Here is a 20,587-nt window from a genome sequence, read left to right as displayed (position 1 = left end):
ATCCTCATACTGCTTACTACTATGGAACACCACCCCTCTGAGAAATGTAGTGAACACCAGCTTCTTGCACTGCTCACCTCACTAGTTATTAAATGAGATGGACCTCTTCGGCTATGACTTTTCTGATTTTTACTTAAGAAGGAAAACAAGCATTAGTCAAAGAGAAATTTGAATGTCCTGTCAACATGCTAACAATGGAGAAGAGAAAAGAAAAACGCTATTCAGCTAGTCATTACTATGATCAGGTCTTGATTGTAGAGTGCTATTTTCTGATGGATGTATTCGCAGAAAGGTTGCAATCATACTACAGGTGAAAGAAAAGTGTTTAGCTTTCACGTTATTTTTCTAGCGTGGACACACTTACAAGAAAGTCTCTAGCACTCACTTTTTCTTATAAGTTTTCTCATATGTGGGATGTATTAAGTCATCATCTTCTGGTTCTTCTGGCACATTACAATCCCTGAGTTAAGAGAAAAAACGGCAACAAAAAGAGCTTTACATACATACTTACATTAGGTGATATAATAAAAAATAAAAGCAATAGTTTGACATTTATCTAAATCAGATTTTACCGGAATTGTGGATCAGGGTTCAGCGAGCAGTACCACTTTTCTGGCAAGTGCTCTATTCCATCTGGAAGCTTCCGCCACTTCAGACATGCATCACATTGTACCCATGTCTGATCAGGCTGCTTTCTGTAACGAAAAATAAACAGAACTTTCACAATAAAAGGTTATTTTCATAATGGAGCATAATGTAGTAATAACAGTATATAAAGTTATTTTATTTAAAAGTGATACTCACTGGATCTCCTCAACTGGCAAAGCTAATGGATATTCTTCATTTTTCTTCACTTTCATTTCATTCCAGTAATCATTAAGCTTTTCTCCTAGAGCCGCTATTGTAAGTCTAAAACCAAAAGTTTTTTAAAAAAATACCTTAATAAAATTTTAGAACAGAAATAACATTTTTAAAACTACGCTGAAATAATAAGCATATGAACATATGAGTATTTCCATTTGCACAACAGTGAGGTTTTTGCTTTTAGCAAATCCTGGAAGTTCAGAATTGTGGGAAGTCATATTTGTCAGCTAGGAAATCACAAGAAAATTTACTTGGGACACAAAGACAGTTTTAAACTGAAACCGAGTCTCCTTGATTCAGAAGCACCGTGCATGTACAGTGCAAACCCTGAAGCCAAGTCATCAGCTAAGCTTCAATCCTAGAATAATCATGGTACAAAACTGCCTCTGTCAACCCGGCACTGAGCCAGGTATTTGGCTGCGTGTTTATAGGTTAATGACCACTCTAAAGTGACCTACAGCAATGCTACACTGAGACTGTAAACATATATTCACATTAGTGTAGTATATACTCTACACGCTGCTAAAAGGAGCAGGCCAGTTTTCCCCTATATTAATTTTTAGCTAGATTAGTTTCCTGATCAGGACTTATCATGCAATTGCACGACTGCCAGAGCTGGCACACAGCAAGGCGTGGTATGGAAGAGGAACAAGCCCCACAGGTCAGGTAAGGGTAAGACCGCCTATTATCAGCATGCTGATTTATATCAGAGTTAAGTGACTGGAAAAACAGAGACTGCGAACCAGTCCCTCCCCTCCCAGCTTATTCCAATACCTACACAACCCCATGCTTTGAACTAACACAAATGTCTCAGCAGTGACCTAGTCTCGCCTAGAAAGCTTCCATCTGGATAACCTCCAAACCCAAGTCATGAATTTTGGTACCAGAAAAAGGAAGTAGCGCAAGGGCAAAAATGAGCAGCAATGCTTGGATTGAACTGTGTCTCTCTTGGTGAGGAGAGAGAGACAGGTCAGCTTACATTGATCATGAAATTGCAGCATCAGCTTTTCATTTCTGTTCTGGGCTGCTTCTGAAAACCTGTACCAGCAATCTTTGTAGAAAGACCTTTACTCAAAGACCTTTAAGTACCTCTATGTCCATATTACAAGTACAAAAAAAGTAAAACATTCAGTGTTCACTGTGCCAGCCTGTGGGAACACAGCGTAAAATTTGGTTAACACAAATAACTATCCTATGGCATATCCTCTGCCAAAGGAACTGTTAGTGCAACCACAAAGGAAATGGTTCAGGGAACAGTTGTACTTAAAAATGAGCACAAGAGCTATGTTATCGTTAGAGTGATTCCCTAGTCTGCTTCAACCCATGTTCTCATTAACAGGTCTGCTAGTATAATAGTGGCAGACACAGGGACTGCTTAAAGCTGGCAGTATCACTGCAAAGAGAGTGCAAACTGTGCTGTGCGTACTACTTAAAAATACAGGCAGATTAACTGTGGCTGCAACAGTCATCTTCCCAACTATCAGGCTTGCTCCTTCTCCACTAAGAGCTGCTGTTTCAACAGCAGGAACAACCAGGAGCTATAGCAGGGGAAGTCTGAACTGCTACAATTAACAGCTTAGTTTGTGACAGCAATCTGATGCGGTTTCTGGGTTGCCCTTATAAGCAGAGCTGCATAAAAATCAGCAAATCGGGAAAAGCTTCATGGACGATTCAGCTGTCCTTGTCAGGGGAACACCAACAATTGCTTGAAGGACAAAACATACAGCTTGAAAAAGCTCATGACTTCTCCTGTCAGAAAGTCTACCCCCACCAACGTTTACAAGTCAATACCCCCAAATTAAGTCCACATTAAAACCAAGTGTTAGGATAGGTAGAAGGGAAATCTATTCCTTTAAGCATGTCTTGTCAAAGGAGCCATAAACAAGTACAGAGACAAACCTGACTGACACATGATTAGGGAGGCAGTGATAAGAACAAACCTGGTCAGTCACGCTAACTATTAAGGACACGTGAAGTGTGAGAATGTTTATTTTTTTAAGTTGGGAGGATGAGGAAAGGGAAGGAGATAAACAGAGAGAACCATAAAACCCGACCAACTAGTATTAACAGAAACAACCAGAAACAACCCTGGACAGTCACACTAATTGACAGGCTTATCAAGAAACCGGTAAGGATGCAAACCCGAAAGCCCAGGTAGTTGGAGGGAGGTCAGTGGAACTATGCCAACTAATGAGGCAACGTGCAGGGGAAGAGGGTGCAAAAATGGGGGAGTTAAACAGAAAAGTGTATAATAAGAGTGGAGATTGCACATAAAACAAGGACTATCAGTATGCTTGGCTGACAGATCCCTGCACTTGATGCCTAAAGTATTTCCTATCACCTTATTAAATCTTAACTACCTTTTTGTTGCATTCTGCCTGCATCATGTTTGTGCCCTGCAAGGACTAAATGCCAGATGCTGGTGAGAGCCACGCATTCGAGTAAAAATTGGCGCCAGCTACTGGAGTAAGACTTGGGGTGCAGGCACCTCAGCCTGCAGTGTTGGCTGCTGGTGTAAGCGAGGGTCCTCAGTAGTTGGAGGGGCCAAAGTCCCTTAGGTCAAAGAAGGGTCCTACAGACTTCAGGCACCAAGTGCCAGCACTTGGGGCACCATAATGAATGGATATGGTGCCAGCTACTGGAGTCAGACCGGGTGTGTGGTCACCCCTGGCCTGTAGAGTCAGCTACTGGAGTGAGTGTTGGGGTCTTCAACATCCAGTTACTGGGGTGCGAGCAGCATCTGTCACAAAAAACAGCAAGTGTGGCACCAGTGAGAGTGCGGGACTCCGTGTCAGATGCTGGAGCAGGACTGCAGGTCACAGCCCAAGTGCCTGGTGCCAGTTGTTGCGGGTGTGTGGAGGGAGGTGTTTGTACCTTCTTCAGACTTGGTGTGCACGGGGATATGCATGTGTATTCACCAGCAAACTTCAAGCTGGATTTGCCAGTGAGTAGGAGACCCCAGATCCAGGCCAGGGTATCAAGTGAGCAAAGGTCTATGCTGATACATCCAGGGGCACTTGTGAACATGGTGTGTCTGTGGGACAAGCATACAAATGCTGCCTGTTTGCCAGTGAGCATCAAGCTAGACCAGCTAGCAAGCAATAGGCCTGTGGGGCTGGGTAAGGCAGCCTGGGACTTAGTCTGAGAGGCTGTGACAGTACTCAAGGGATCTGTGAATTTGCATCTGCTTGTGAATATAAAGTATCACGTGTGTGCCCTCACTAGGGACCTTCAATCTCTATGAGTTGAGGAGACAGGAGGGTACTTGGCTGTTTATGTCCATGTTTTTCGTGAGTCCTGAATGCAGGTGCTATTGAAGGCAGCATCTTTGTAGCAGTGTGTATAACCAGCCACATCAGTGTTTTGTGTGTGTCTGCATCTGTGGGATACGTGCTCAGCTTCACTACCAGTTCAGCCCACCAATGGGAAAGCGGCAGCCTGTGCAGAAAGCCTGGGTATCCCTCAATACGAAGCAGCACAGAAAACAGAAAATAGCCTTGCCATCATGAAAGGAAAGAAATTAGGGTAGAAAAACTCGCAAGGTTTGCATCTAGAACATTTTCACTGGACAGCTTTTCTGCTTAGATAACTCACCCCCTCCATCCCTTCCTTCCCTCCATAGCTTCCATAATGCCAGCACAACCAAGTCACAGCAAAGTAGTGTAAACAGGCTAGGAAATTCACCTGGATTAAAAACATTTCTGATTTTTATTTTTTCTTTCAAATCAGACTAGATTCCCAATCAGGTTCACAGAGCAACTGTAAGAAATACAGATACTGATTGACGGGATGGGTGCAGATGTGAGAAGTGGCAACCCTGAGCTAGAAATAACAACTGGAATGAAGCTACACTCCAGATCACAGCTGCCTTTAGGGCATCTTGTATTTTAAATGCTGTCAGGTAGACAAGGACCTCAGGACATTCAAATCCACACTTAAGAAAGCAACTGAAATGAACAGCTGAAAAATGTGCAGAAAACTGCCTAAGAAATCATTACAGTTAATAGTATGGGATTCATACCTCACAATTTTAGTCATCTACTACACAAGTAGCCTCAAGCTAGTGATTCTGGGCTCATTTTGGAATCAGCAAAGGGCAGAGTTGCATCCAACCACTTTTAAAGACACGCACTTCAAAATGGCATGTGTCATACATACCCTTGATTTCACTGACTGCACAATGAATGCAGCACGACCAGCATAGATGTAAACACCCTACCCCTACTGTTTGGAACAGTCATGCAGCTTAATGGTGGAACATAATCATTTATCCTTATTAAGAAGATTAAGAAACCTTTTATGGTCAAGTATTTCACAGTGAATGACAGTATTCCATAAAATGTTTATATAAAATACACATTTACCTGTATTCATTTGTGTAATCAAAATCTTGTTTGTTATGAGTTGGTTTTAGGAAGTTACACTCAATAATTCCAACTACACCAACACCCATGTTGTTTGCCTGAAAGAGATTAAGATCTATCAGGAGAAAAAACAAAACAAACAAACAAACAAACAAAAAAAACCACCAAATTCCATGCTAAAACCATAAAACATTGTCAAAGGTAATCATAACTTATATACACAGCAAGTAAAAAACTTTCTGCTTATCACCTGTCTCCAAGAAACCACCACCCACCACCCTTTACTCCCCCAACTACAATACTCTTGACGAAACACATCCCCAGGATAAAAACAATTGCATACAATTTAATGCAATTTTGAACGTCCATGCAAAGTAAAGTAAGATGTTACTAAAAAGCTACATCAATATAAAAGTTTCCATCTGTACTCTTAAAAAGAAAAAAATCAGCATTTGAGTGAGAATGATTTCTAATGTTGAAATATTTTTCAGCTTAAATTCCTACCTTTAGCTGACAGCCAACTCTTTCATAAGCTTTGATGAGTCTGTTTTTATGGTACATCATTATTCCATAATGATCTTTGTTTCTGCAGTTAAATCCAAAAGTAATTCTTACAGTTTTAGCCTTTTACCAGATATTAAGGAAATGTCTGGTTAATGTCACGTAACACAAAACCATATTTACTTTGAGTGCTCATTCTAAACTGGATCCTTGAACTTTTTTTATTTTTAAATATACTGAGACAATTCCTTTACTATGCCATTACATAACAAAACACCAGACAATAGCTGCAACATGCCCAACAGAATTAAAACAGCTTACATACAAAGTATGTATTATTATATCATAGAATAGCATAGGTTGGAAGGAACTTAAAGATCATCTTAACTCCACTTCCCCTGCCATAGGCAGGGATGCCACCCCCTAGACCAGGTTGCCCAGGGCCCCATCCAGCCTGGCCTTGAACACCTCCAGGGATGGGGCATCCACAGCTTCTATAGGCAACCTGTGCCAGTGACTCACCACCCTCACAGGGAAGAATTTCGTCCTAACATCTAGGCTAAATGTCCTCTTCTAATTTAAAAGACCACTCCCTCCTGTTCTATCATTATTTACCGAAGTAAAGAGTCCTTCTCCATCTTTTTTTATAAGACCCCTTTAAGTATTAAAAGGCTGCAATGAGGTGTACCTGGAGCCTTCACTTCTCCAGGCTGGATATCCCCCGCTCTCTCAGCCTTTCTTCACAGGAGAGGTGCTCCAGCCCTCTGAGCATCTTTGTAGCCCTCCTCTAGATTCACTCTAATAGGTCCACATCCTTCTTATGCTGGGGGCCCCAGACCTGGATGCAGTACTCTAGGTGGGGCCTCACAAGGGCAGAGCAGACTGGGACAATCATCTCCCTTGTCCTGCTGGCCACTCCTCTGTTGATTCAGCCCAGGATGCAGTTGGCCTTCTGGGCTGCAAGCGCGCACTGCTAGTTCATGTCTCTATGGGGCTGCTCTCAATGAGTTCTCCCAGACTGTCAGGGAGTGCCCTGACCCAGGTGCAGCACTTTGCACTTGGACTTGTTGAACCTCATTAGGTTCACATGGGCCCACTTCTCCAGCCTGTCCAGGCCCCTTTGGGTGGCAACCCTTCCATCCCTTCCTTCTTTGGTATTAACCGAACCACTCAGCTTGGTGTCATCTGCAAACTTGCTGAGGGTGCACTCGATCCCACTGTGAATTATCAAAGGATACATTCAAAAATTTTGGCCTATATATATCACTTTCAATGAAAGCAAGGCTTTTGGAAACCAGCTGTGTTTTTACTTTTTGTCCTCGCAGAATGATCTGCATTCTTGGCTTCAGATACAAAATACTGCAGTAAGCCTGCAAAACACACAGTAATTCCTGTTACTCAAAAAGACAACAAAACCCTCCCTATCCCCCAAAAAACCCACACCAATCAAAAACTATCAAGATACGAATATTTTACAATACACGTTATGTTGGAAAGACAATCCCAGGTTTTAATTAAGATGTTATGAACTCGTTTGTATCAAGTCCCCCCACATGCACACACTTGAATCCACAAAACCCAGGAAATTCAAGTGTACCTAAGTGTGCATAAAATACAAATCACATGAATAGCAATTGAAGGAGAACTTTTAGGAACATGACAAGTTAATCGGGAGTCTGAAGAGGCACTTTTATCATTAAGAGCTCTCAGTCATGCTCAAATACAGAAGGCCTGTATTCTTATTCCCTATTGAGATCTTTAAGATTCTATTACAAGCTTAAAAAGAAAAGAAAAAAAAAAAAGCAATTGTTAACTTTGTTCCAAATGCCTTATCAAACTACACAGCTTTCTCATAGGAGTGTCAATCCATGAATTTTAGTCTGCCTTTCATTCATCATATTTATACCTTCAGTATTTGAAGCGGATTTATGACTTCAATGAGTCTTAGAATAACTGAATGCAGCATTTCAACTGGAACAATACTTCTGAATATTATTCAGAAGAAGTGCCCAGAACACCTAATAATTCCAGGTGCACTTTCTTACAAAAAAATCACCTTCAAAGACTATGGGATCAGTAGCGTAAACAGTGGCTGTAATAATTAGCCTGCAGACATGGTCTTCTACTGGAACTGCTTCCCAGTTCCTTGATCTCTTTTGAAACACAGAATGGACACTTCACCAGCTGGTAACTAGCAAAAATTTATTTGTGAAGCATCATAAAAAACAGTAATTTTCTTCTGAAAAAACAGCAAGTGTTTACAAAAGTCCACAAACATGTTTCATGTTTTTCATATAGTGTGGACATGTTGCCTTAACATTTATAGACATTTGTCTTTCTTTTTGTTTCCAATCACCACCTCTGAAGTATGGTATATGATGTTAAAACAAAAGCACACATCTTTCAGTTTCCACAAAACAAATAAATGAAAGAAAGCATACATACTCTTAGTGAGTAGTCGCTTTCTGGAACAATCTGGTCTAGCCTCTCTTGTTTTTTATATCCTCTCTTCCCCGTTTCATCTAAGTCTTCTGGAATCCTGATGTCATATTTATCCTTGTCGAAGTCAAACTCCGTTTTTTCATTTTTATCTCTAAGAAATAAGATAAAAGTATACTAATTATGTAAAGGAAAAAAAAAAAGATACTGAGGGAACCCAAAGGACATCACGAAGATGAAACAATTCCTTTAGAGTTTTTCTTCACAGACTTGCTAAATTTCACAAATTCACCAGCTCCTTTTTGAAACCCCAGGAATATGAGAGCAGTGACAACAAATGAAACTTTCCCAAGTTCTAATTGTATTCTAATTAGGTTGCGCTTCATGAATAAAAGTATGCAGTATAAACTGTAAATAATGGATGAGCCAAGATGCATGCATTCTTTCTAAATGAAAAATATCTTAATGCTGAAAATTGCCTTCCTAAGGTTTCTATTGCTGCAGAAGTGACACACTACAACTTTCTAACTCAATAATATTTCATTGTGATTTCTTATCGCAGTGCTCAACAGATGGTTTATTTTATTCAGTTTTAACTGACCACAGTTTTGCATAACACTGATATATCATAGCAAAAAATACTCCAGCAATAAAATATTGAAACAGCTCTGTTGGGTTTTTGAAAGTAGATTTAGTTGCAGCACATTAGACACAACATGAAAAAAAATCCCCAAGCGTTCTCTTCCACAACTTCCAATGAAAACTCTCAAATTCAGAGCATGAAAGCTACCCGGCATAGTTAGCTGACTTTATTTCTCGAACAAAAGAAAATACAAAAAGCGATGCACATTCCTAGAAGTCGTCATTCCTAAAAATGAATGAAAGTTTATCTGGATAATGCAACTTAGTTTTTGAACTGTACAAGAAGTAAATTTTTTCTTATGAAGTACATGGCAAGGAGAAATGATTGAAATTAGTAATACCTGACTGTTACCTTGTGCTTTAAGGTCCCTAAAACACAGAAGTAGTTAATGAAATTAAAAAAAAGCCTTTCATCTGCTATAATGGACTGAGATTTTATCTGTAGTTATCCCAGTCTGGGTTTCCTCCCTATACTTTTTTTTTCTGGCAGGGGAGAATAAACTGAAAAAGAACTGTTTTCCTGCCAAATCTACTGAACCATGAAATGGCTCAAAATTGCTTCTGATGGATACCTCGTTATTTTAGGTATTTAAAACTCCAGTAAGCTGAACGCTTAAGAACGCAGTACAAGGAAATACATTCCCAACCAATTAGCTCTATCATTGTTAAAGGAGTGATAAAGTTCTTCCAGACAGGCCATCAGACAGGTTCCCTGCTAGTAAGACAGCAGCAACCATGCAAGAAAGAGAGGAATGGGAAAGATGGGAAATGATGACACCAGCCACCACTGCTATAACAACAGTTTAAAAAAAAAAAAAAAAAAAAGGAAAAAAGGCTATAAGCCCGAGCTAGAAAAGGATGAAAATCCATACTGCTGTGAACAATCCCACATACTTAAGTAGATGAAAATAAATAACTATTTACTTGGAATTCTGTTTACATTACAATAAACAGTTAGTAAGTTTAGGAAGGTCCAGGTCTTGGTCCAATTCACCTATTTCAATTTTTCTTCTGGCACAATCAATGGTATTTTATCAAAGGGAAATATGAAGTCCTTTACATTCTCCTTCCTCCTTTGCTACTTGAGATTAGCAACAGTTCTCATGCAACACTACCGCCCTTCAGATACATCAGTTTGAGTCTAGTTTCCCCAACTGCAGCTAACTCTCCAGTCTTTTGGAGTTACTGTATAAAAAAAACAACCCTTCTATATTTGCATACACTGAATAAATAACAAATGAAATGAGAGATAAAAGGGACTGGACTTCATCTTACCTTCTAAGATTCCAAATTATAATTCTTGTTCCTTTCTTCCCCATGATAGCATCTAGCTCTGCCAGTAATTTCTCCTCAGTAGGAAATAAAGAATGCGTTAAGATGGCCTTCAGGCTGTTTTTGGATTCTGTTGGATCACTTATCTGTCGTAAGCATTACATTAATGAGAATAACTTTGAATTAAGAAGAAAAATAAAAACTTTCAAAAGATAAGCAAACTTCTGCAACAGAATCCTCTGCTTCTCACAGGTTCTCATTCCACATCTCAGATCTACAATTGTAAAGATTTTAACACATTAGTCTAAATAAATTGTAAGATGGGTAGAAGGTTATCTGTAAAGATAAGGAGATTTCCTTCAATGATGTCATCACCCAAGTTTTGCATATACACACAACTTTTTGCTCAGAAATTGTCGAAAGGATATGTTGGTTGTTGAATGTCACTATAGGAACCATGACATGCTCTGCTTTTGTGACCTCAAGGAAAGTCTGAGATAACAGGCCAACACTCATGGTTTCTCCATTCTTGGTGAAGACTATTGCATCTTTTCCCAGGCGCATGGACCCCGATTTAAACCCATTTCCATACAGTCCCACTGGAACACGGCCATTCATAACAGATTTCTCACTGAAGCCAAAGCTGAAATGTAAAAACACATTGAAAGAGCGTAAAAAGCCCCACAGCACTTGAAAAACCAAAAGATGCATTCAAAATGCATTAACTTAGACTTACACACATTGAGATCATCTCTTGTTTTAGAGATCAGGTACTGCCATGCAATTGAACAATGAACAGCTAATGTAAATCCAGAGAAATACAACCTATATAAAATTACTAAAATCACAGTGCAAGAATTCAGAGAACGTACATTCACCTTTAAAGTATTGATAAGAAATATCATATCCCTCGAATTATCTGCATTCACATAGGTTTCTAATAGTTACCCCATGGCTTCACAATAAGTTGTGAGAATATCCCCTTTGGGTTATGGGTTTTTTCTTCCTCCACTTGCTTAAAAATGTGATCTACAAAATTTTCCATTGGTAACTTCTCATTACATTTAAAGCAGAATGCAGTAAAATGCGTAACTGGGTATGGCGCATGGGATTTCACAAGTAAGCTATTAATTATGGTATCTTATAGAAAAAAGAAGTCATTTGAATTCAAACTTCCTCAAATTTAAACCCAGAGATTTATCTGGAGGCAGAATAACATATTTTATACTAAAAAAGCTTGAACAGCAACCTCTTTGCTAACTGTAGAAACAGGAGCTGGAGAAAGAACAGTTAAACCCTTTAGAATATTAAAAGGTAAAATGACAATCCACACCAATTTAACTCCCACTCCCTTAACTTTTCCAGAATACCTTCTATTTTCTATACTCCAAAGGGTTTGAATTGAATATTCCTTTGTCTCTTGTTCACTAATTTAGTCTAAAGCAAGCTTGAAGGGGGAAATGATTCTCCTTAGCTCCACTGAAGGGCACTACAGCTTACCTGGCACAACACCTGCACAGAAAGTTAAGTGGGAATGTTTACAGAAAGCGTAAGGAAATTAGGAGATAAAATGTATCTCGAAAGCTGTATGAAAGCTATAATAGCATCTGTCTCTTCTAGAACCTCTTTTGGATAATCACTCACCTTCAGAAGTGCTAAATTTAAAAACACGCTTAGTAGATTACATGTGATAGAAAGGAATTAACTGAGCAATAACAGAACTATAAATTAGAATCTTTACAAGAAAACAAATTGCAAAAGAGGTTATCTACCTTAGCATTTTGTGCAGCTTCTCTGTGTTCATACCATTTCCATTATCAGTGAATGTCAAGCATATATTGTCATTTATCATTGTTTTGTCTATCCATATCTGCTTAGCGCTCACATCTGGATCATAAGCATTATCTGAAGATGGCAAAAAAAAAAACAAACAAGAACAGAAAACTAAAAAAACACAAGAATTTAACACTTTAAAATAAGTTTACACTTAAAGTGCTTAATTCCAGTGAAGATGTCAGGGAGCAACTCTTCCAAAGTTATTTAAATGCTTAAGTGGCATGCAACAGTGCTGTATCTGGTAGGTATTCCCCCAGAAATAAAAATCCACCAAATGTTAGTCTTGCAACACTGCCAAACAGTTATAAGGAATTGCTGTCCCTAACTTAATTATGATGCTGTGCTCACACCAACTTCTATTTGGTGAATATAGCATCATGGGCTCTCAGTTCTGCATTAGTGCAGATCCTAACAGCACTAAAATTGCAGCAACTTTTCAGCTGCGTGGTTAGGTACGTAATAGTTGCAGAAGTTATGTGCTGGCACAGAGATGGATTTCTCAGAAAAGTCCTTGAATATTAGTCAAGCTTAAAACACAGAAGTATTTTTTTATTAGAAGCTTTTAAATAACTAAATGTGCTAAAAATTAAGTCTCCTAAAGCATTAACCTCTTTATTGTTGACAACACTAGATCAAAACATTACAATGAAACAGCTTCATCAAAAGCCAGCAAACCATGCCTGAAAACAAGATGAAGTGTTCCAGCTATTACAGACAACAGTACTATACAGCTAAAAACTTAGTCTGAGATGAGTGGTTGAAACAGAATGAAATGAGTGGTTGAAATTGAAAACAAAACCCAGACAAGTTTCTAGTTTCATTTCCTGTTTCCCAAGCAGCTGTTGCAACATTCACTTTTCTCCCAGCCACCCAAACATCTCCTCTGACTGACTTCTAGGAGGACAGGTTATTGTGCACAATGCAGACAACAGCTCATCACTAATATACCTGGCAGCAGAAATATCTTACCTGCAGCGGGCTTTTTAATTGGGAAATCTGATTTGAAATACTATCACAACTTCAGATAATCAACTTTGAGACATTAAAAAAAGCAAACAAAAACCTGAAGCCAACCACCCCCCCCATCTCAGGTCTGTGAAACCTAAAATTTTGACTCCACAGGTGCAGGAAATTAGGCGAAAAAAATTACTGCTGCTCTACTGCCATATAGACTCTTTATCAGCAGAGCTGACAATCACAAATACATATCTTGCTACCACAAGTTTTTCAGATCTAAGAAGCTGTGACTTTCACAGAAGAGAAGTATAAAACGCTATACCCTATCCTTCCTACTCACTGGATTTGAGAGAGCCTGCACATTTCTACTGCAAGTGCAACTGAAATCATGGTTCCACGGGCATTTCTTGGATGCAAAGCTGGTTTAAATCTCATCTGCACTAGAAACACTGTCTAGCTTCTCCTCCCGCCACCTCTGCGCTACTCTTGGAATTTGGAGGCTGGGGGAGCTGGAATGTGATGGCACAGTAGGAAGCAGTGTCCCTGCCTCACTGTCTGTTTTGCAGGTTCAACTGAGGGGCAAAACCCAACAGCTCAAGCCAACAGTGCAAGCTGTAAAAGGAATTACAGCTTGGCAGCTTTCTTTCTATGAGCATAAACTGCAAACTGCATCCACAGTGAAAAAATTCATAGAAGTATTTCAGCATCAACAAAAGAGAACATTTCAAGTACAATCAGTTTGAAAGTATTCAAGACCGTACTTGGTGCAAGATTTGTTAGCTCACCAACTCTCTCTATTTAATCTCTTTGATGCAAGTATCACCAAGAGTTCACCTTAATTTAAGCTAAGGACTGTCAGGAGAGGCCAGCAATATAACCAGGAAAAAGTTGACAGAAGGGAGCTTACAAAGCTCATTTTAGCCTATTGAGGATTAGGTTAAACTAAAACTCAGGCCTCTATAAAGTAGCCCTATTATTACTACTTGATATTTGCCTTGTGGTATAGCCTCACACAGCATGAGGAAGACATTACAGGATCAACTAACTAGAAGCCTTTACACCCATCATGTTGCTACTATGCTTCTGAACCTTTGTTAAAGCAAAGCGTATGACAGAGGCAAAGGAAGGAAGAAGGCAAGCTCAGAAGCCTTGCACAGCACGTATGTTAATTCCAGCCAGGTATGGCATGGCATAAGACAGATGAAATGACTTAGCATTTCAGTCATGACTTACCACCAAAACAGCTAGTCCTTTCCATAGCCATGTGGTTCTTGTTTCCTTGTGACAACTCTCCCCTTATCTAGCAGAAAATTTCTTTCTTTCGTTATTTTTCCTCTGGCTTAAGAACTGACAAAACTAGAGCATAGGAAGCTAAAGAATGTGACCAGAAGAGTTGCTCCATTTGGCAAAAGCAAACTGCTCGATAAGCTGAGCAAGTCTTTCCATACCACGCCTTTATTTCGAGGAATGAATATGAGAAAGTAAGCTAATCATTCCCCAACTCAGGAAACATGCAAGTGAGAATATCCAGTTAGTGGTTATTCAAAATAAAAAGCAAGATGATAAACAGGGGCTAGTAAATCAAACATACTCAAACCAGCAGCAAACACAGACTCAAACAGCAGACGATAGAGACAATTACAAACACCAGAATTCTTAGGACATCCATGGACCAACCATTCTAAGGAACCACTCAAGTATAACCCTGAAGATGTTCAACGAGAAATTTTGTAATCCAAAAGAATAAAATAAGGATGTTTGAGGAATACTGTGTTGATGTGCAGAATTTGCTGTTGGATATTTTCGGGAAGCTCTGAAGTGAAGGAAAGGGAAAGGTCCAAATGGATGGAAAAAATGCACAGGATAATGAAGGTGAGGGAAGAGTGGAAATAACACAGGCTAACTGCATGAAAGCTGTTCAGTACACATCTGTGGTTGGAACCTTTGCCACTTTGTTGTACATTCTTACTAAACTTTATTTCCTACATGAGTGTGCTCTCTAACCTGAATGCGTGCCTGTACGCATTTGTTCTGCTAGCAAACCTGAAGATGGACAAGTCAACAAGTTGGAAGAAACCAGCAACTGCAGAGATCCAAGGTCTAAGCCAGAGACTGGTAAAACGCCCAGGGTCTGGACACAGTAACTGGAAGGACTCCAGGTCTTGGCAAAATACCCAGAAATGTGTGTAAATATGAGAGCTAAGTGACCAAGAATAATGCACATGTGCCACTAACAAAATTTAAACGTGGTTAACCATCAGACAGGAACAGAATAAGGCAATTTGTGGGTTCTTGCAAAGCTCTCATCCTTTGGTCTGTGCTAATCTGCCTGTTGCCAGCTGTGTCTGTACAGGACATTAGCGTGCATGCATATCCTTGGAATTTGTGCTCAGTCTTACTACTGGCTGGGCCTGGGAACCACAAAGAGCAATAGGCCTGCATTTGGTGGACTAGAAGAGAAAAAATTCTCTTGGCCCCACTGTCCTCTGCATTTGGCAAGCTTCAATAAACTCAGTAAGAAGAAAATGCCAAGTCCTAGAAGGCCCCCGCAACAGATGTCAGATAGTACACATGCTGTCAAGAAAGAATGAAGTCAATCTGTCTGACTGTACCCAGACAAGATTTTGATAAGATTCTGAATGATAACAACAGGGTTTCCTTCACTGAAGAGAAAAAAAAAGAGTTTTAAAACAAGAAAAAGAGGTATTACAATCAAGTACTCAGGCAACTACTGATCCACATACCTATAAGTTCTGCTACTGCACTGAAAGGCCAGGTGTGACTGGTGGAGTTGGTATGCAAGAACTTTGGACAAAGCTGAAATAAAACAGAAACAATGGCATTAGTTTGTGTTCTTCAACAAGAAGTTACAAAAAAACATAAAAGCCTTAGACCAAAACTAGCAACAGAAGCTTAAGCACTCAAATATTAAAAATGTAAACCTTAAACCACAGTACGGATCTGGGAAAGGGAATAGCACCCAATACCCTCAGTGACTTGCTATCCCATTCCTCCTTTTACGTATGTTGATCAAAATCACCTGTTAGTGGGACCCATCAGACTTTCTCAGCCTAGCAGTTTATACGGATGGCAATTCAAGCTCAGACATTTTAGCCTTGCTTATGATCAGATGCAACCACAGGAATGCAGCCACTACGTGGATTAGATGACAACATGCAAAATAAATATACATGCTTATTGGACACAGCTTGCAGATGTCAGTGACAAAAGTATTCTCAAGTAATTCATGACAGCCTGGGTTTGTATACATTCACCTAGATCAAAAGAACATGAAAACCAGAAGTAGATATCCGTACCACTTCAGGATTTGTTGATGCAATTTTTGGGGGAAGTATAACTGCTGAAAGTGATGGCTGTATTTGCATTACCATTTAGAATACCTGTAATTATACTTTTACAAGGTCTTTAACACAAATCTGCTGCACGTATATGCTTAAGCCTTACTGGCACAGTTATATTCATAAAAAGCAGTACCTATGAACATGTAACACTGGAAATAGCCCTTGTACAGCGCCGCTGCATCAGAAAAAATAATCCATATTTTAAAGTATTTTCCAATTTTTATATATAAAGTGCATCCATATTCTCACCTAATACATTTTACAGAACTACTACACTGACAATCACTTGCACATAATTAGTAAGGTCTAAATAAAAGCAAGCAACCACTTCAAGTCTTCAAGTTCACTTGTCGGCAAAAAGAATAATGCTAAGAGCAAGTTCCAGAGCAGCGAGCCAAGTGCCACGGTGGGAGCACAGCAGCAGCCCTGGTTCAGATCAACATAAATTGCCAAGAAATCTCACCTTGATTCAAAGGTCACAAAGCGCGTAGAGCACACTTTCAGACTGCAGCTTAACCGTTGTATTTCTCCACCGAACTAGGCTGCAAGTACGAGTGGGCTCTACATTCTTCACTGCCATCTGTGTTTTAAAATCCCACTTTTATAAACTCCAGTAAATTGAACCAGCCCCAGTCACTGTGCTCCTTTCAAGTTCACAACAGATGCTTACAAACAATTCAGAATCTAACACGAAGATGACATCAAGCCAAGTTCTGGGAGCCTCACGTATACCATGGCACATGCTCAAACAGACCTTTCAGTTTCGTTCTGTACTGTATCACAGGCCAGCAGATCTAAAGATCTGTGCTGTTCTCTTCACTTCAACCTTTCACAGTGCTGGCAGCATTTGTTTCTTTGCTTTCTAAGATGATGATGATAATCAAAATGTACCAGGAACAACTGGATTCCCCCCCAACCCCAAATCTCTCCTTGCTGAAACATGATACTAACACAAAACAAACAAAAAAATCAAACAAAACCACCCCCACACAGGTACACACTCAAATATTTAGCATCTGCTCAGCCCACTGCTGAAATATTTCTTTGCTGCTAGCCAGTGAGAGACTCCTGTCACGCAGAAGGTAGACTGGGACTGCGCAGTAACCACTGGCACTGTAACCTCAGCAATATGGACTTGGAAAAAAGTCCTGACTGTAGTTTCGAAAGGTGTGAATTCAAAGTTGTGGCCCTCCCCTGGTCAATAAGACTGATGAAAGAAGGAGCCTTGGCACCACTAAAACTGACCCTCACAGCCAAATGTCCTTTTTTTCCCACAAAGCAAAGCGTATGTGGGCACAGCAAGAAAATCTCTTCACGCAGTGCCTGAGTAACGCAGCACTTCTCCATCCTTCATTTCACTGCTGCGTACTAGTGACGGACGTTGAGAAGAATAGCATTGTAAGGAAACCCCATTTTTTATAAACAAACACGTGCCGATCTCCTGGGACACTATTTCATTTGATAAGGTTTTGAAAAAGGCTGAAATGTGATATGCGATGGCGGGAATGTGAACAGTTACGGGAAACTAGAAGACACGGATGTGGCCATGGGAACCATCAGAAACTGGTTCTTGGCTTTAAAGCTCCACCAGCAAAAGGCGAGCGTCCCCCAGGGTGGTTAGTGGGAACATCTGCATCTCAGCAGATAGCACCATTTGTTAATGCAGGGCTGTGAAACACCAACACGCAACAAAAACAGCTTTAAAAAAATGGAGACAAGCGCTGCAAGGCCATTAGCTCCCCAGGTTGCTTCAGAGCACATCCAGCTGGCTGCCAGCACAACTGAGTGAGAGCTCGGAGGGAATTCCTGGAGCCCATTTTGTCCCCAACACTTCATTTCAGCAAATCGCTACTTTAATTAGCTTTGTGAATAACTGCATTTCCAACGAATGCAGTAAGAAAGTTACTCCCCAGGTGAACGCTCACTTTGGGCTATTTTAGTATGACTGCAGCTGAGGTGATCCAGCTGTGCTGAATGCTAGGCCCAATATATTTTATTAACTAGTGGGTTTTGGTTGGCTGCTTCATTTTTTATCCTGAAAGCAAGCACAGCAAAATCCCTTTTGAACATAGAGCTAAACCTCCATCTCCTTCAAACTGCATGTACAGTCCATGTTATAAAAAGACTCAGCTGCACTAAGGAGTCTCCTGCAGTTACGATGAGCAAATAATAAGAAGGCAGCTTACCTTTGAAAATGACAGACAGCTTTGGGAATTTTATTGTTACAAGAAAAATGGAACTATTCCATCCCTTAAAGAGTTTAAGTCATGCACAAATAACATAACCGCTGAACAGTCTTGTATTTTAGAAGTACTTTGCAACTTTGGGAGGAACAGCCCCATTACCATTCTCTTCCTCCTACTTTTCTTCCATCTGGTTGCTTCTTCCTTTCCTGCTACACGCCTTCCTCCTCCCTGCCAGTTATGCTAGCACGGTCGCATGACAACATAGCGAACCACATCATGGCACCGCTCCAAATTAAAACTAATTTTTTAAATCTTATTTTTAATCTGGATCACTTCCTGATCTGTCTCATCGCACAACTGAGAAAAAAAAAAAATGTTACCAGAGCAACAGCAAGAGATAAATGCCAGGGTGGGAACGAGCTGCCAGGCCTGCTCGCGCTACCTGTGCGGTTCATGCACGTTTCTGAAACCAACTGAAATGTTTTGGTGAAACCCAATGTATTTCTAGACCACAGCTGCTGACAGAAGAGGTTGTGACTGTCAGTTTTGTGTTGCTCTTTGCTGGAAAACAGTGCCCAACTGTATAAGAGGCTCTGTTAAAAAACAAGCAAACCAGAAACTGGATCAGCTGCTTCATTTCTTTAGTGAAAATCTAAGGAGAAATCATAGCTTTGACTGAAAATGCACTGAATGTACATTTAAAGTCGTGACTACTGATGGGAAAAAAAAAATAAGAAAAGCATACAGCACCCTAAATATTACTCCAATAGTTGTCTATTGCACCAATTCTAGGGGAGACTTTTCATCTGTAGAAGTTTGCCTAAGTAGCATCTGTTCTGAACTGCAGCCTGACCCGTATCGTGTAGCTTTTGCAAGAACAGTTAATGCTGGTGAGTTCCCCCCGCCTTTAAAGAAGCTACTAAAATTAAGTTTTTACCTCACGTTTTTATTTTTCCAAAGCAGGAAAAGCTGAAGAGCTGGGCGAGCCCTTCCCTAACAAAACACACCAGACAAACCGTGGAGTTCACAACACTCGCGACAATTAGAGGGCCAAAACGAAAGTGCCGTTCCTGAGCTTCAGGCCGATGACATTTGCAGATAACCTCTGCAGCCAAGGCAGTTAAGGCAACTTAAGCAGCGCCGGGAAGACACCGGTGTCTGATTTTCCTGACGTTTGAAGAGCTCCTTAGTGCATGATTCCACCCCAAATTCGAGGGCAAGTCTCCGAATTACTCTGAATTAGCGATGTTTACGATTCCGAGGGTAACTCACAACACACACACCGAAAGCCACAACACCCCGTTTCACCCCCAAGGCGTTAAGGAGCCGAGCGCGGAGCCTCGCCCCGACCCCACACCCAGCCCCGACCCCACACACGGCCCCGGTCCCCGCCGCCATCTCCCGGCCCCAGCCGGGCCCTGACGAGCGCGACAACCCGGGGGGGGGGGGTGCTCGCTTCTTTCGTCCTCCCCGCGCCCGTTCCCCTCCTCCGCCGCCTTTCCCCGGTGCTCCCCTGCTCCCCTCAGAGTCCCCCCGGGCCCTGCAGGGCCGCTCGGAGACGCCCCGCTGCCGCCCGCCCGCCCGCCGCTCACCGCGCTCAGGCGGATGCCGCCCTGCGTCTTCGCCGCCATCTTGGGGGCCGCAGCGAGCGCCGGGCCGGGAGCGAGGGGAGGGGGCGCACTTCCGGCTCCTCCGAGCCGCACCGCTCCCGGGCAGGGGCGGGACGGCCGTTAGGCCCCGCCCCGCGCCCCGCCTGAGGGACAGGGCATGACGGGGCTTCTTCGCTCTTCTTCTTTATTTTTTATTTTTTATGTTTTCCTCTCCCTGTTTTTGGGCAGAGCTGCCCCGAACGTTTCGTGCCCTGGTTCCCAAACCAGCCCCAGCCGCCCCTGCCTGCGTTAAATGCCCGTTTCTGAGGCTGGGGGCTGACACTGCCCCCGTTTTTCCTCCGAGTAAAATAGTTAACTAGTGAGCCCTTATTGGCCCTGCTAGTTAAGAAACACACGGCCCCACGACCTAAAGACCTCACCGAGTCAGCAGACTGTAATTAATAAAGGTTTCAGTTACTGTAAAAGAAAGGTGCTGCTGCCTCAAGCTTCCTTATCTGTCAGATCGCCCCTGTGTGAAGTAACCCAGGTGTTGCCTCTCCTCGGGGTGTTTTGCT

The 20,587-nt window shown here is 41.3% G+C and overlaps 1 protein-coding gene across 1 annotated transcript in view; it reads right to left on the bottom strand.

Annotated features, from left to right (window-relative positions):
* The window catches only part of MORC3 (MORC family CW-type zinc finger 3), a 30,509-nt gene extending 10,375 nt beyond the window's left edge, over positions 1–20,134 (bottom strand). Inside the window, exons 1-12 of the mRNA XM_035315745.1 lie at positions 20,016–20,134; positions 15,620–15,692; positions 11,855–11,987; positions 10,511–10,725; positions 10,086–10,233; positions 8,175–8,322; positions 6,968–7,099; positions 5,733–5,852; positions 5,229–5,326; positions 805–909; positions 573–695; positions 386–460 (exon numbers count right to left, since the gene is read on the bottom strand). Of these exons, the coding sequence (XP_035171636.1) occupies positions 386–460; positions 573–695; positions 805–909; positions 5,229–5,326; positions 5,733–5,852; positions 6,968–7,099; positions 8,175–8,322; positions 10,086–10,233; positions 10,511–10,725; positions 11,855–11,987; positions 15,620–15,692; positions 20,016–20,054 (1,409 nt within the window). The 5' untranslated portion in view covers positions 20,055–20,134. The remainder of the gene's footprint in view (positions 1–385; positions 461–572; positions 696–804; positions 910–5,228; positions 5,327–5,732; positions 5,853–6,967; positions 7,100–8,174; positions 8,323–10,085; positions 10,234–10,510; positions 10,726–11,854; positions 11,988–15,619; positions 15,693–20,015) is intronic.
* Positions 20,135–20,587: the final 453 nt, after the last annotated feature.

This window comes from Oxyura jamaicensis, chromosome 1 (assembly GCF_011077185.1).
Source record: "Oxyura jamaicensis isolate SHBP4307 breed ruddy duck chromosome 1, BPBGC_Ojam_1.0, whole genome shotgun sequence".
NCBI classification, from domain to species: Eukaryota; Metazoa; Chordata; class Aves; order Anseriformes; family Anatidae; genus Oxyura; species Oxyura jamaicensis.
Note: the sequence above shows the minus strand (reverse complement) of the source record. Positions and strands in the feature narration are given on the sequence as shown.